Source organism: Corvus brachyrhynchos, unplaced genomic scaffold (genome assembly GCF_000691975.1).
Source record: "Corvus brachyrhynchos isolate BGI_N302 unplaced genomic scaffold, ASM69197v1 scaffold26, whole genome shotgun sequence".
Taxonomy (NCBI): domain Eukaryota; kingdom Metazoa; phylum Chordata; class Aves; order Passeriformes; family Corvidae; genus Corvus; species Corvus brachyrhynchos.
Window position 1 is genome coordinate 8,919,703 of NW_008239324.1, and position 11,617 is coordinate 8,931,319.

At 42.8% G+C, this 11,617-nt stretch overlaps 2 protein-coding genes across 3 annotated transcripts in view; one reads left to right on the forward strand and one right to left on the reverse strand.

The window, feature by feature from the left end:
- AKTIP (AKT interacting protein) overlaps nucleotides 1-6,464 on the forward strand; it is a 9,455-nt gene extending 2,991 nt beyond the window's left edge. The window contains exons 3-9 of one of the 2 annotated variants that reach the window (XM_008638787.2): nucleotides 149-213; nucleotides 297-397; nucleotides 1,697-1,785; nucleotides 1,865-1,963; nucleotides 2,181-2,288; nucleotides 2,850-2,910; nucleotides 5,538-6,464. In XM_008638787.2, coding sequence (XP_008637009.1) covers nucleotides 149-213; nucleotides 297-397; nucleotides 1,697-1,785; nucleotides 1,865-1,963; nucleotides 2,181-2,288; nucleotides 2,850-2,910; nucleotides 5,538-5,648 — 634 coding nt within the window. In that variant the 3' untranslated portion in view covers nucleotides 5,649-6,464. The remainder of the gene's footprint in view (nucleotides 1-148; nucleotides 214-296; nucleotides 398-1,696; nucleotides 1,786-1,864; nucleotides 1,964-2,180; nucleotides 2,289-2,849; nucleotides 2,911-5,537) is intronic. The other variant, XM_008638788.2, reaches the window with a different exon arrangement.
- A 2,518-nt stretch (nucleotides 6,465-8,982) lies between these two features.
- On the reverse strand, nucleotides 8,983-11,612 carry LOC108448318 (retinoblastoma-like protein 2; the record flags this gene model as incomplete). Its single annotated transcript, XM_017740825.1, has 3 exons — nucleotides 8,983-10,707; nucleotides 11,128-11,292; nucleotides 11,499-11,612. Coding segments are annotated over 3 exons (450 nt in total), but the record flags the coding sequence as incomplete, so codon positions are not given.
- Nucleotides 11,613-11,617: the final 5 nt, after the last annotated feature.

The window sequence follows — 11,617 nt, forward strand, 5'->3', positions numbered from 1 at the left end:
ACTTTATTTGTCACCTCCTTCAGTGAGCAGCCTTGGGAATTGAGAGTACGTTTGTGGAGGAAGGCCCTGTTGGGCTGTGGGTGGTACATTCTGGGTTTGCTGTGTCAGTGTAGTTGTGGAGCTCTCTGAATGCTGACTCTGATTGCAGTACCTTGGTTGTGAAGCAGAAGTTGCCAGGTGTCTACGTGCAGCCCTCGTACCGATCAGCATTAAGTAAGCTTAAACTCAACTTTTAAATTTTTTTATATACATGTATTTTGAAATTCTTTCACTCAAGCAAACTTTCTCACTTGCAGTGTGGTTTGGTGTAATATTCATAAGAAATGGGCTCTACCAGGATGGTGTATTTAAGTTCACTGTCTATATTCCTGATAATTACCCAGATGGAGACTGCCCGGTAAGTGGCTGTGCCTTGTTTGTTTGTTTTTTTTTTTTTTTCTTTCCTGGTGGTATAAGTGTGGCTTTTTGTTAAAGCTGATACACCAATTAGCTTCTTTTTTCCTTGAACTCATTTTGTTCACTTGGCTGGGCTCATTTGCAATGTCTTGTACACATTTGCAAACTGCTGTGGAGGAATTACATTACTCTGATTACTGAGACTGGTGTGAAGTGAACTTCCTGAGGTCAGATGCATTAGTGTTAAGTAATCAAACAGTTCTTTCCCTCCACTCTTGATTAAAAAAAAACAGGAAGTTAACACTGAAACACTTACAGAGGTATCAGAATTCTGAGTCGTGATACAATGGAATGTAAAATCCAGACACCTGTGCTGTGCTTGCTGTAATACTGCAGGATTTCTCAATTGTCTCTTCTAAATTACATTGAAACAAAGAACTAAAAATTTGAGGAGAACGTGGTGAAGCAAAGGGAAAAGGAGATAGGCAGTATGGTGTTATCTTCCATCTCTGTTTTCTCTTTTTCTCTTTAGTGAAAAGTTTCCAAGTTATTAGACTAGTTTAAAAAAATATTTTGTGGCAGTCTGACTCTTCAGAGCAGAGCAGCTCACCCTCTTGGCCAAACTTCTTTAAAAGGAAGATTCGAGGGCAGGTGCACACAACTGCTGTGTTGGGTAGCTGCCTGCTTGGTGTCAAGTTTTATGTAAAGCTATCATTTTTAAAAGAACAGGACTAGTAGGAAACAGTGCCTTTTAAAGGTTAGACTTTAGTATCTGTCAGCCAGCCAACATTCTTTTGCTAGAAGAGGGCTTTAGAACATTCCTCTTGAAACTTAAGTTTTCTTTTGGAAGAATGTGTGAACACTGGAGGAAATGAGCTGTACAGAGGCAAAGACACTAGGGTATCACTGCACAGTTTACTTAAAAGTGAGTAGGATAAAAAAGGTATCAATTGTAGCTCAAGTATGTAAAAAGCTTTCAGTCACAAATAGCTAAACCAGAAAAACTCCTTTAATCTGATCTTATCTGATATTATTACCTGTGTTGGCACTAGTGCCTGTGCAGTTAACTGGATTAGTTTCCTGATTTGGTGATAACATGTGAGAGAGGACAAGACCCTGCATGTTACACAGGTGTGTTGGGTTACAGTTTCACAGCTGGTAGAAATCACTTGCAGTTACTTTCTTTTAATACAGTGACAACTGATTAGTATTTGGCAGGAAGATTTGACTGACCATCACCCAGTGGTGTTGGCATTAGGATTGAAGATGTCATCATGATTTTTTTTTTTTTCTAATGCAGCGCTTGGTTTTTGACCTGCCTGTCTTCCACCCTCTAGTGGACCCTTTATCTGGTGAACTGGATGTGAAAAGAGCATTTGCAAAATGGAGGTTAGTGCTGACAAATTGATGTATAATTTATAAAGTTTGTTCTATTCTTCATTGTGCTTTTTTTTTTTTTTTTTTTTAGGCGAAATCATAAGCACATATGGCAGGTGTTAATGTATGCTCGCAGAGTCTTCTACAAGATTGATACAACCAGTCCTCTGAACCCCGAGGCTGCAGTGCTGTGAGTATCTTCCATGTGTATAGGCATGGCCTCTTAAGAGGTTTTGGCATAGATTTGCAAAAACAAGAGGTCTGTAAAATTGTCTACTCATGGTCTCTGCCTCCAGGCTTGGTTGCGTTAGGAGCTCGAGTTGGGGCTTTGCTGAGTCTGTCTGTGCTTCTAGAGCAAACGCATGGCTCCTTGCAATTACTTAACACGACTTACTTCTGTCTTGCAGGTATGAAAAGGATGTTCAGCTGTTCAAAAGTAAAGTGGTAGACAGTGTCAAACTATGCAGTAGTCATTTATTTGATCAGCCCAAAATAGAGGACCCCTATGCAATCATGTGAGTACTCTGAGCAAGTTCACCCTGTCCTAATGTTTTGAGAGCAAATTTTGGTGTAGTTGCTGATGGCAGCCTTTCTCTGTCAGGCTAACTGACCTGCTTTTTCTTTAGAAAAATCTGAAAACAATAACCAAACAAGCCTCAGAACAAGCAAAAAGCCCTGAAGCGCCCACCTCCTTCAAGCAGAAATGCCCATTAATTAATGTTGCTTTCTGTCTTTTCAGAACTCAGTTTGCATGACTGTAGCTTTGGTTTTCTAAAGCTTGCCTGCATGGGGGATGGAGCAGTCAGCTTCATGGTGAATGAGAGTAGTTTTTCATGTCACATGTTCTGAATTTCCAGTTCTCAGTATGAACAGAAATGAAAACCTAAACATTTAGTGTTGAAAAGATCCATGACAATATGAATTTAGTTCTTAACTGTGTGTTTTAACACTGAATACTCACTTAAAATTTACTTAAAATTCAACAAAATAAGCAAAGTAAAATCACTGCTTTCTGCTCTGTCTGTGCTGTAGTTTGCAAAAATGCCAAGTAAGAATTAACTATACTTTTTCCATAGTTTTTCTCCGTGGAATCCAGCTATACATGATGAAGCTAGAGAGAAGATGTTGACTCAGAAGGTACTTGCAAAGTTCACATTCTCACTCTAGGAAGGGTTTATTGCCTGATACAGGAAGAAAGATTCTCTGTCTCTGTGTGCTAGAGAGACCTTTTTCCACCCCTCTTTTGGCTCAGCAGGAATGCTGAACTGCTGTGATCTCCTAACGAAGCAGTTATGTCACTGTTCTAACTTCAGAGTGTTAAGCAATTAGTCACTTAGCCAGAAAGCTTCATTAGTACAGTTCTTGGCACACAGCAGATTTTTTTTTGTTTGTTTATGGATGGAAGGGACAAAGAGATTCACTGGCTGCCTGTTAGGTTGTTCTGCACTTGTCATGGCTGTTACCATTTCTGCATTACCTGACAGTCTCCAGCTTCTTGGGTTTCTTCTGTTGAGAGTCTTTCATTACTGAATCAAAGCTTCAGCACTTTCTTCTCCTTGCAAAGTTTCTGAAGCAGCACAAGCACAGTCTCTTACTTCTCTGATGCTGTTGATTTCTAATGAGACATCAGCTCACCAAAAGGTGCTGAGAGTTCCTTCCATCACAGAGTGCTCTTACTGACAGAGCAAGAACGTGTTGGCTCATAGAGCTTTCACCTGATGGGGTGATGGGATGTGATTTGGGGTGGGAGCTGTTCATGGTTTGTTTTGTTTTCTTATTTTAATTACTGCTTTGCACTTGACAAGAGCTGCCACACAGCAATTCTGGGTCTGTGCTGAGTGGCCTGACAAGTCAATCCACTTGTAGTACAAAGGGATTCTGAAACAGTGGTTGCTGTCTTAGCTGGACTGACAAGGAAATGCACTCTGAATGTTTTAGTTACTGACTTGGGCTAAAGCTGTGCTGTCGATTGCTGGGGTTTTGTGTAACGAAAAATTATTTTTTTGTCAGTTCAAACTTGTCTTCCACACTGCAAGGTTTATCTCATGTTCTTGCATGTCTTCTGGCATGAATGAGGTTTTAAAATTTATCTTAATACAATACACTGCCTGAGCTCAATGTGGCAGTGCACCCAACTGCCAGTCTCATTACAGCCTTGGAACACACAGGAAAATATTTTGGTCAGATTGACTTCTTGATGTTCTTACAAAACTTAAGAAATACTTTTGACACTTCTTTTCTTCCTCCCTTTCTCCTTCATTCTTCATCTCCTTCTTTCTTACCCTTTAAATCAAAGAGAAATAATAGGTCAGGGTGCCTGAAATGGAAAGGGTCTGATGTTGTCTCAGAGACTGATAGCAAACTGACTTTTCTTTTGTCCTCTTTTCTTAGAGAGATGCATGTTGATTTCTTTTTAGGTGAAAACGAACATCTTCAGTAATTATTGCATCCATGGTACTTAGTTGCTCCTGTCATGTGTTGATAGGAATGTCCCAGCTTCTGTGCCATAGGAGATTTGTCCCAAAATTCCAGTGTAGCTGAGAACATTCCCTGTAAAAACAAGTTCCCAAACCTTCCTACAGCCCTGGATCCTCTTTATTACCTCTGTGATTCCTATTCCTTGGGAAACAGCTAGGCCATTCTGGAGCTGCAGCCCAGGAAGGGCAGTGATGTCCCAGTTCCCTTCTGAGCACGTGGCTTTTCCAGGGTGTGGTTCCTGTGTGCGGCATGGGAGAGGCAGCTGCCACTGCCAGGCTCAGGCTTAACTCCATCCCTCTTGTTTGTTGTTGTCCAACGTGTTACGGCAGGTCTGTCACACAGCGTCACCTTTGGCACAAAGCGTGGGCAAGGGCAGCAGTGCAGCTTCTCTTTTCTTGCTGCCGTAATTTACTTTGTCAAGCAAAAGACTTTTCATGGTGCAACCAAGTCTGCTCATGCAGTTATCATTTTCTAGAGCTCAACACACCATTCCAGGTTTGATGTCGTTGTCTTACGCTTCCTGGTATTAAAAAAATCCTGCCAGCTCTTTTGCTGCTTTGGCCAGCTAGAGTAATGTCTAATTTACTGATCTCTTTAACTACTTTGAATCTACAGATGCTCCAAGTTGTATCTTTGTTCTTCAATTTGAAGTGATTTTTTTTTTTTTTTTTTTTTTGGTCTTCTAAATTGCAATAGGCAGTTAAAATGTTGGGTGCACTGTTGGGTAATAGTTACTGTTCAAGCATTTAACTGTGACAAATGCCCAGGGAAAGGAAGGACCATCCTTGGAAAGCATTAGGAAACTCCCAGGTTTAGCAAAGGCATTAATTGCTACTTTTGCACATTAATTTGGGTTCCCAGCCACCTGTGGGGTGTAGTGGTCCTCCCCAGCATGCCCTGCATCACCAGGCAGAACTACAGGTGCAGTGTAGGGGGAGTGTTTGGATTGACACTTCTTTCTGTAGAGCCAAGAAATGTGGTGAAGAGCAGTGCAGTGATGCTGGGCTGGGGCCTACAAGCAGAAGGAGTATCCTTGAGTCTTTATGGTGGCACAGGGCAGCTGTACCCAAGTAAAGTCCTTAAAACTCCTGTGTTGTCAGGGTAGTTCTGCAGATGCCACACACATTCCCAGAAATGAAACCAGTGGCCATCTTGCTGTTCCTCTTTGAGGAGAGGAAATGGTGCAAGCCTCTTTTTTGCATATTTGCTAAAGGTAAAATGAATGGAGGGGGAGTTGAGAGGGTTTGGGTATCTAAAAATTGTAACTTTAACTTTGTTCTCCCCAGAAGAAGCCAGAAGATCAGCACTGCAAAAGCATGCATGTCTCTGGCCTGTCCTGGGTGAAGCCTGGCTCAGTCCAGCCCTTCAGCAAAGAAGAGAAGACGATGCCCACTTAAGCTGTCCTGGACACTGGTGCACAAAACACTTTCTGGGGGTGGAGGGAATGTAACGGAGGGAGAAACAGCAAAGCAGCAGTTTCCTTCTTGACTACAGATTAGTAAAACCTGAATGGTAGCAGTGACTCCAGTAAACCCGTTCAATGGATTACTGACTCTTAATGTTTTACATATGCATTAGGTTTTAAAGGCTTGCCTGGAGTTTGGAAGTCTCTCTTGAACACTACAGTACTTCTACCTGAAGACTGTCTAGGGTGGGTAATTCCTCAGGGCTCTGAAATGCCTGGAGGTTTTGGGTTGGTTTTTAAGCTTTTATTTTTTCCCTCCAGGAATAGCAATTTTTTTAAAAAAATCTTAAATTACTGGCAGAAATATTAGTATTGGAAATACGATGCCAGAGTTAAGCTGTGTTCATGTAAACTAATATAGCAGAGTTAAACACTATATTTAATGGTTTTAAATACTTTTGGTTTCTATTGTAAATATGTTAGGATTTGAAACTGTAAATAGACGGTTCATTGACTCCATTTAGCACTTTCCAGAAGTAAAGCTGGGGATGATGTATGATGTATTATTGATTTGTAAATGGATACTGTCACTAAAGCGCACATTAGTCTGACAGGGTGAAAGTAGAATGTCAGGCTTGTTAGACTTTTAGTACTGAAACACTAAAATCAAAGCTTTTAATGGTGGTCTCTTGAGCTAATAAATTCTTAGAGGGTTTTAGATTCCCTAGGTGTCTAGGGGATTTCTTAGGGTAGCTTGACTAATGTGTGTTAATAGTGACATCTTAAAATAAAAAGAAACCATGCTCTAGCTTTTGTCCTTGTTAGTCTGTGCTGTGGATGTTTAGTGAAGAGTGGGAGCACCTGGCTACATGGGTACTTGTCTGCACAGGTGTTTGGGATGTTCATGGGATGCCAGGAGCAGCCCTGTACATAAGAGACTTGTGTTCCACACACAGGAAAACCTCTCCAAAACACAAGTGAACTTGGGAGAGACTCTTATAATTTTCACATGAGTTTTCCTAATGCCACAGCCTGGTGTGATGCCTCTTCTTGCCTCCTGCGGTTGTCCTATCAAAATCTGTGGTGTTAACCCCTTGGAGCTGGGCTGCTGTTCATTTGGCTCCCCTTGCCTGTACTGGTGGATTAGTGCCAACCCAGCTGCCTTGGAACAGCCTGTAGTGACTCATGTGAACATGAGGTGGTATTTCAGGAGGTGTGATGTGGGGTTTGTGTTGAGTTTGTGTTTTTATCTGGCAGGCTAAATTCACTTGTCGTTAACAACCTTTCACTGTTCTGTTTGAGAACAACTGCTTGGCTTCTAAGGAAATAGACGAAGACTTCCCCAGTAGTGTCATACACTCAGTAACAGGAAAATGAGATGGCTCTGTGGCGCTTGCCTCAGTCAGTGTTCTGAGTGGCATTCATGCCCCATTAGCCTTGGTATTCTGGATGCCCAGCATGTAATGAGCAATTGGAAGTGCCTTGGAATTGTCGTGTGCCTGATCTGAGTTTGCAGTAGAGGACAGGAACGGAGGAAATGATCCGAAGGTGAGTTTGTATTGCCTGGAAAAGCAGTGGTGTTTGCCTTTCAAGGAAAGGACGGGGGAAGAGTTTGAGGGTATATGTAGTGTCCTGGAGTGTTGCCACAAAAATACTGTAAAATGAGTTCTGTTGCTGCTGTTGCTCTCTAACTTTTTGGGAAGGCTGAAACTGAAATTTAAATGCTTCAGATTTATCATGGGCAAGGTTTTAGTTAGAGGACTCCTGGTGCGAAGCAGACGATGGGCCTGGCCTTGTGCTGAGCGCATGAACTGCTTGGGCAGGGGCAGCCTGGAGCTAAACCAGGCTCTGACAGTTCCTCTTTACTCAGTTTTATGATCATTCAGAAGCCTCTAATACATCACTGACTTGCACATTTCCTAAGTCAGGCGAAGGATGTGTGTAGAAGTGAAATCCTCCTAATCTTGGGCCGCTCTTTGGTGTTGGCTGCAGCACAGCTCCAGCTGCCAGTGCTGCTGGTGGCCAGGAACAATGTCCAGAAGGAATGACAGGATAATGCTGTGAAAGTGATGGTTATTGGAGGAAGTTTTGTTCTTCTGTGAGCTGTCACAGACCCCTGCAAGGCTGGTCACTAGGTTGGATTGCTCCAAGCTAAATCCAGCTAACAGCAGTTTGTTTAAGAATAATTTTATTGCTTTAGAGAATGTAGAATTTTAGTTTAGAATGAATAATCTGAAAAATTACTCTTTTTATTAGACTGGGAGAGAGAATGCTGTGTATTTCTGTAGTCATATTTGTGTACAAGAAGCTGTTCCAGGAGCAAGGTAGGTGAATGAGTACTGAAACAGTGCCATGGAAATCAAATCCTTTTCTCCTGGATTGTGCTGTTTTTCCTAGAACAGGTACCTAATTTGATGAAAGACTAAGGTCTGGCCAATACTTTGAGAAGGGGATGTTTCTGAATATCATCTTTGAAATTCTGAATTCTCTAAAGAACATTTCCCAGAGATCTGCAAGTTACACCAGTGGAGTCTCCTGCTGAGGTTGCAGTTGGATTTCAACCAAACCTAAGTAATGGAAGAAATTATTTGAAGCCGCTTCAGTTGTTTTTTTTTTTTCTTTTAATATCAAGTTTGCATGCCTTTTTTATTTTCTTTTGGAACACCTCTGTTGAAGTATTTTTTTGTTGATTTTTTTCTTTTTGAAGCAAATGCTAAAAAACTATAAACTGCAACTTGTATCTTTATTGTTATTTACAGCTGATACTAACTTAGCAACGGTTTCAGAAATGGACAGAAATAGCAGTGGATGAAATAGTATCAGGGCCCCTAGGTAAAAATGCAGGAGAAAACCAGTGCAGCCTTAGCTGTACAAATACAGCACTGGCCAGTAGTGGTCAAAGCTGTTCTTAACTGCTTAAGAATGTTTAGAAATTTCCCTCAGTTGAAGTGGGAGTGCACAGTGCATATGAAATAAAGTTTTGGGTGTGTGAGATGTTGTGTTAAAAGCTCCTGCAGGGAAGGCAAAGCAGATCGTTCGTTCTGGAGCCCTCCTGTTGTGCAGTGAGACAGCCACCCTCCTCCTCCTCTGCCAAGGGAGCTGGGGCATTCCCTGGCACTGGTGTCCCTGTCAGGCCCTGCCTGGTGCCTTCTAATGGAGCAGCAGGAAGGGACACGCTTGGAACAACCACAGTGACTAAACCAGGGCAGGAGTAAATCCTTTCCCTAAGACATGTGTTTATTTATTTCTAAACCCTTAATTGCAGTCCTTGTTGCAGACTTTTTAGCTTTGCACATACAATACTTTTTCACACAAGAACATAAAACTGTAAGTTTACAAAGTCTTTATTGAAAAATACAATTGCAGTATCTTCATACAAAGTGAAGTAAATGGAACATAGTAACAACAAGAATTGTCTGACACTTCCATAAATATTTTTACAGAAACATCTACACAACTTCTGGACTTCAGCTTTTTGTTATGCAGGTAAGAAAAACCATGTTTTTATTTTACTTTAGCTGAATTTGCAGTGGAATTAAGTCTTAAATTTTCCTATTATTTGGAAGGGCAGGAATGACTGAAAACAGGGCTTTTAGCTTTTCCTTAGAAAGCCTTGTGGAACCTGAGTGTGCCACATTTTACATGAAGAATACCCCCTCCCCAGCAGAGGACTGGCATCCTGTACTGTGGGAGAGGGTTGATGCTTTCCTAACAAGTCTGGTATTTTGGAACTATTTTAAATGCAAACAAGTGGTAAGTGTAATATGCACCACCTCGTGATCCTGTTAGTAGGGGAGGGATTTCTCATAGGCAGCCTCATTTAGGCCATTTAAAAAACCCAAAGCAAAACATAAAACCAAATGCCCAAGCCCTGTCCTTTAAACACAAAATATCTAAGTATATGTTTTAGGAGATGGGCACCACCTTTCTGCTGCTGAGGGCACAAGGGCTATAGTGCCCGACTATCAAGAAAAGCACAACAAAGCATATAAAATTCCTTGAAGAAAGTACACATCCCTGGCTTCTTGCATTCATTGTTGCATATACATCAAGTTACAATGAATTCTGAATGCCGTTTGCTGACAAGAGGAGCAGTGGGATGTCAGATTGAAATAAATACAAAAGTCAAATTGTTTCAGTACAGAAAGACAGCTGAAGTCGGCCTTTGCAAAAAATATTCACATTTAGAAAGTGCCATTGCAAATATACAGCAAAACTCACCTGCCTTAAACATGATGCTCCACAGCCCCAGCCCAGGTGTCACCTTGGGAACACAAGTTCACTTTCAAAGACTGCACAGCTCAAACCAATCAACATAATCACCTCCCTTGGGACAGCAGCAAAAGGCCACACAGTAAAGCTTACCACTGATGGTTCTCATGGAAGGGCACATGGAATATCCTGAATAGGGACAGAGTCCATCCATCCAGCTTCCATCAGGGCTCAAACCACTTACTCCCCTTGTCCCTTTCCAAGCAAAATGGGACTGTGTAAGAATGTTACTCCTAAGCTGTTAGTTTGTGGAGGGGGTTAGTGAGGAACCCCAACACTGGTGGCTGTGGGTACCTTGGTGCAGGGCTCTGTGCTGAGGCACCTGGACCTGTCTGGCCACAGCTGACAGGTGAGGCACCATGAACACGGGCTGAGGGCACTGACTAGAGCAAAGCAAAGCTGTAAATACCTGCTGCAAGGTCCACAGCTGTGAGAGGGGTGTGTTCTCCAGGCAAGGCTGGAAAGGGGTCACTTGCCTTGTGAAGAGCTTAAGCAGGGCCTGGGGTTGTGTAGAGGGTCTGAGGAGGATCCTCCCTGTCCCCAGTGCTGTCTCCCCTCATGCCCTGGTCCAGGCTTGACACAGTCAGGGAGGGAAGAGCTGTGCAGGCTCAGTGAGACCCTCGGTCATTTGCTACATCCTGGAGTCGTCTTAACAGAGCTGTGTGATTCTCCTGGCAGATTCGCTTGGCTGGGGCTTCAGTTCCATCCTCCAAGAGGATGCCTCTCTTCTTCGTGGGCGTTTCTCCAGTTCGAACCATGCTGTTAATTTCCTTTAGCCTCTGGAGGAGGGAGGAAGGGGGCAAAAGAAGGATTAGCTCTCACTGTATTTAGTGACCGCCCCAATATGATGTGAACTGTTTTTAGATGCATTACAGTGGGACTGCACAGGCTTTTCTTGTGGAAATCTGTACTGTACCAAGGTACTTCATCACTCTGCTGGTCTTTCCCTTACTAGAGTACACAAAGTCTTACTCAAACTCAAGGGAGTTTGTTGTGTCTCTGCATGCAGAGCTCAAAGGCCCATCCAGCCCTACAGCTGTGACAGCTGCACTGGCAGTTTGATGAGCCTTAAGTGACGATGTGTGTGTTGGACAAGGTAAACAAAAGGTCGTGTTGTAGGGTCTGCTCTAATTTCACTACCAAGAACAAGAAACAGGGTTAAGGAATTAGAGAATCAAACTGAAAACCTTTAGTCTCACCTTCGAAGGGCTGCTGCTGAAGTAGTAGAATATTTTCTCTTGGGGAGAGAGGGCAGACTCGTTCCTGTGTGGCGAGATGTACACGGGGTGGTGCTGGGAGAGCTGCACTCTGCGGGGGGAGCCGAGGCGCACGAACGGGTACGGCGAGAGTGGGGGGGAGTCTGTCTGCGAGGAGAGAAGAGGTGCTCAGCAGCTGCAGCCTGAGCTCAGGGCTTGCTCTTCCACGGATATGAGACCATACAGATGTACAACAAATTCAAGTTTTGTTGCGTTATTAGGGCAGATTAGTATTTTTTAATTTAAGGGGACTCCACTGCATAGTAAGTAGAAAAAGCTTTGTTTACCAAGGAAAAGCACAGAATGTAACTTACTGCGCTTGAAGTGTACTTGAGGGCAAAGTCCTTGATCTGCTCGATGTAGATGTTGTTGTAGAACTGGATGAGGTCCCCCCGCTCCTCCTCCTCAGTGTCGCTGTTGGGGCCGGGGAGGC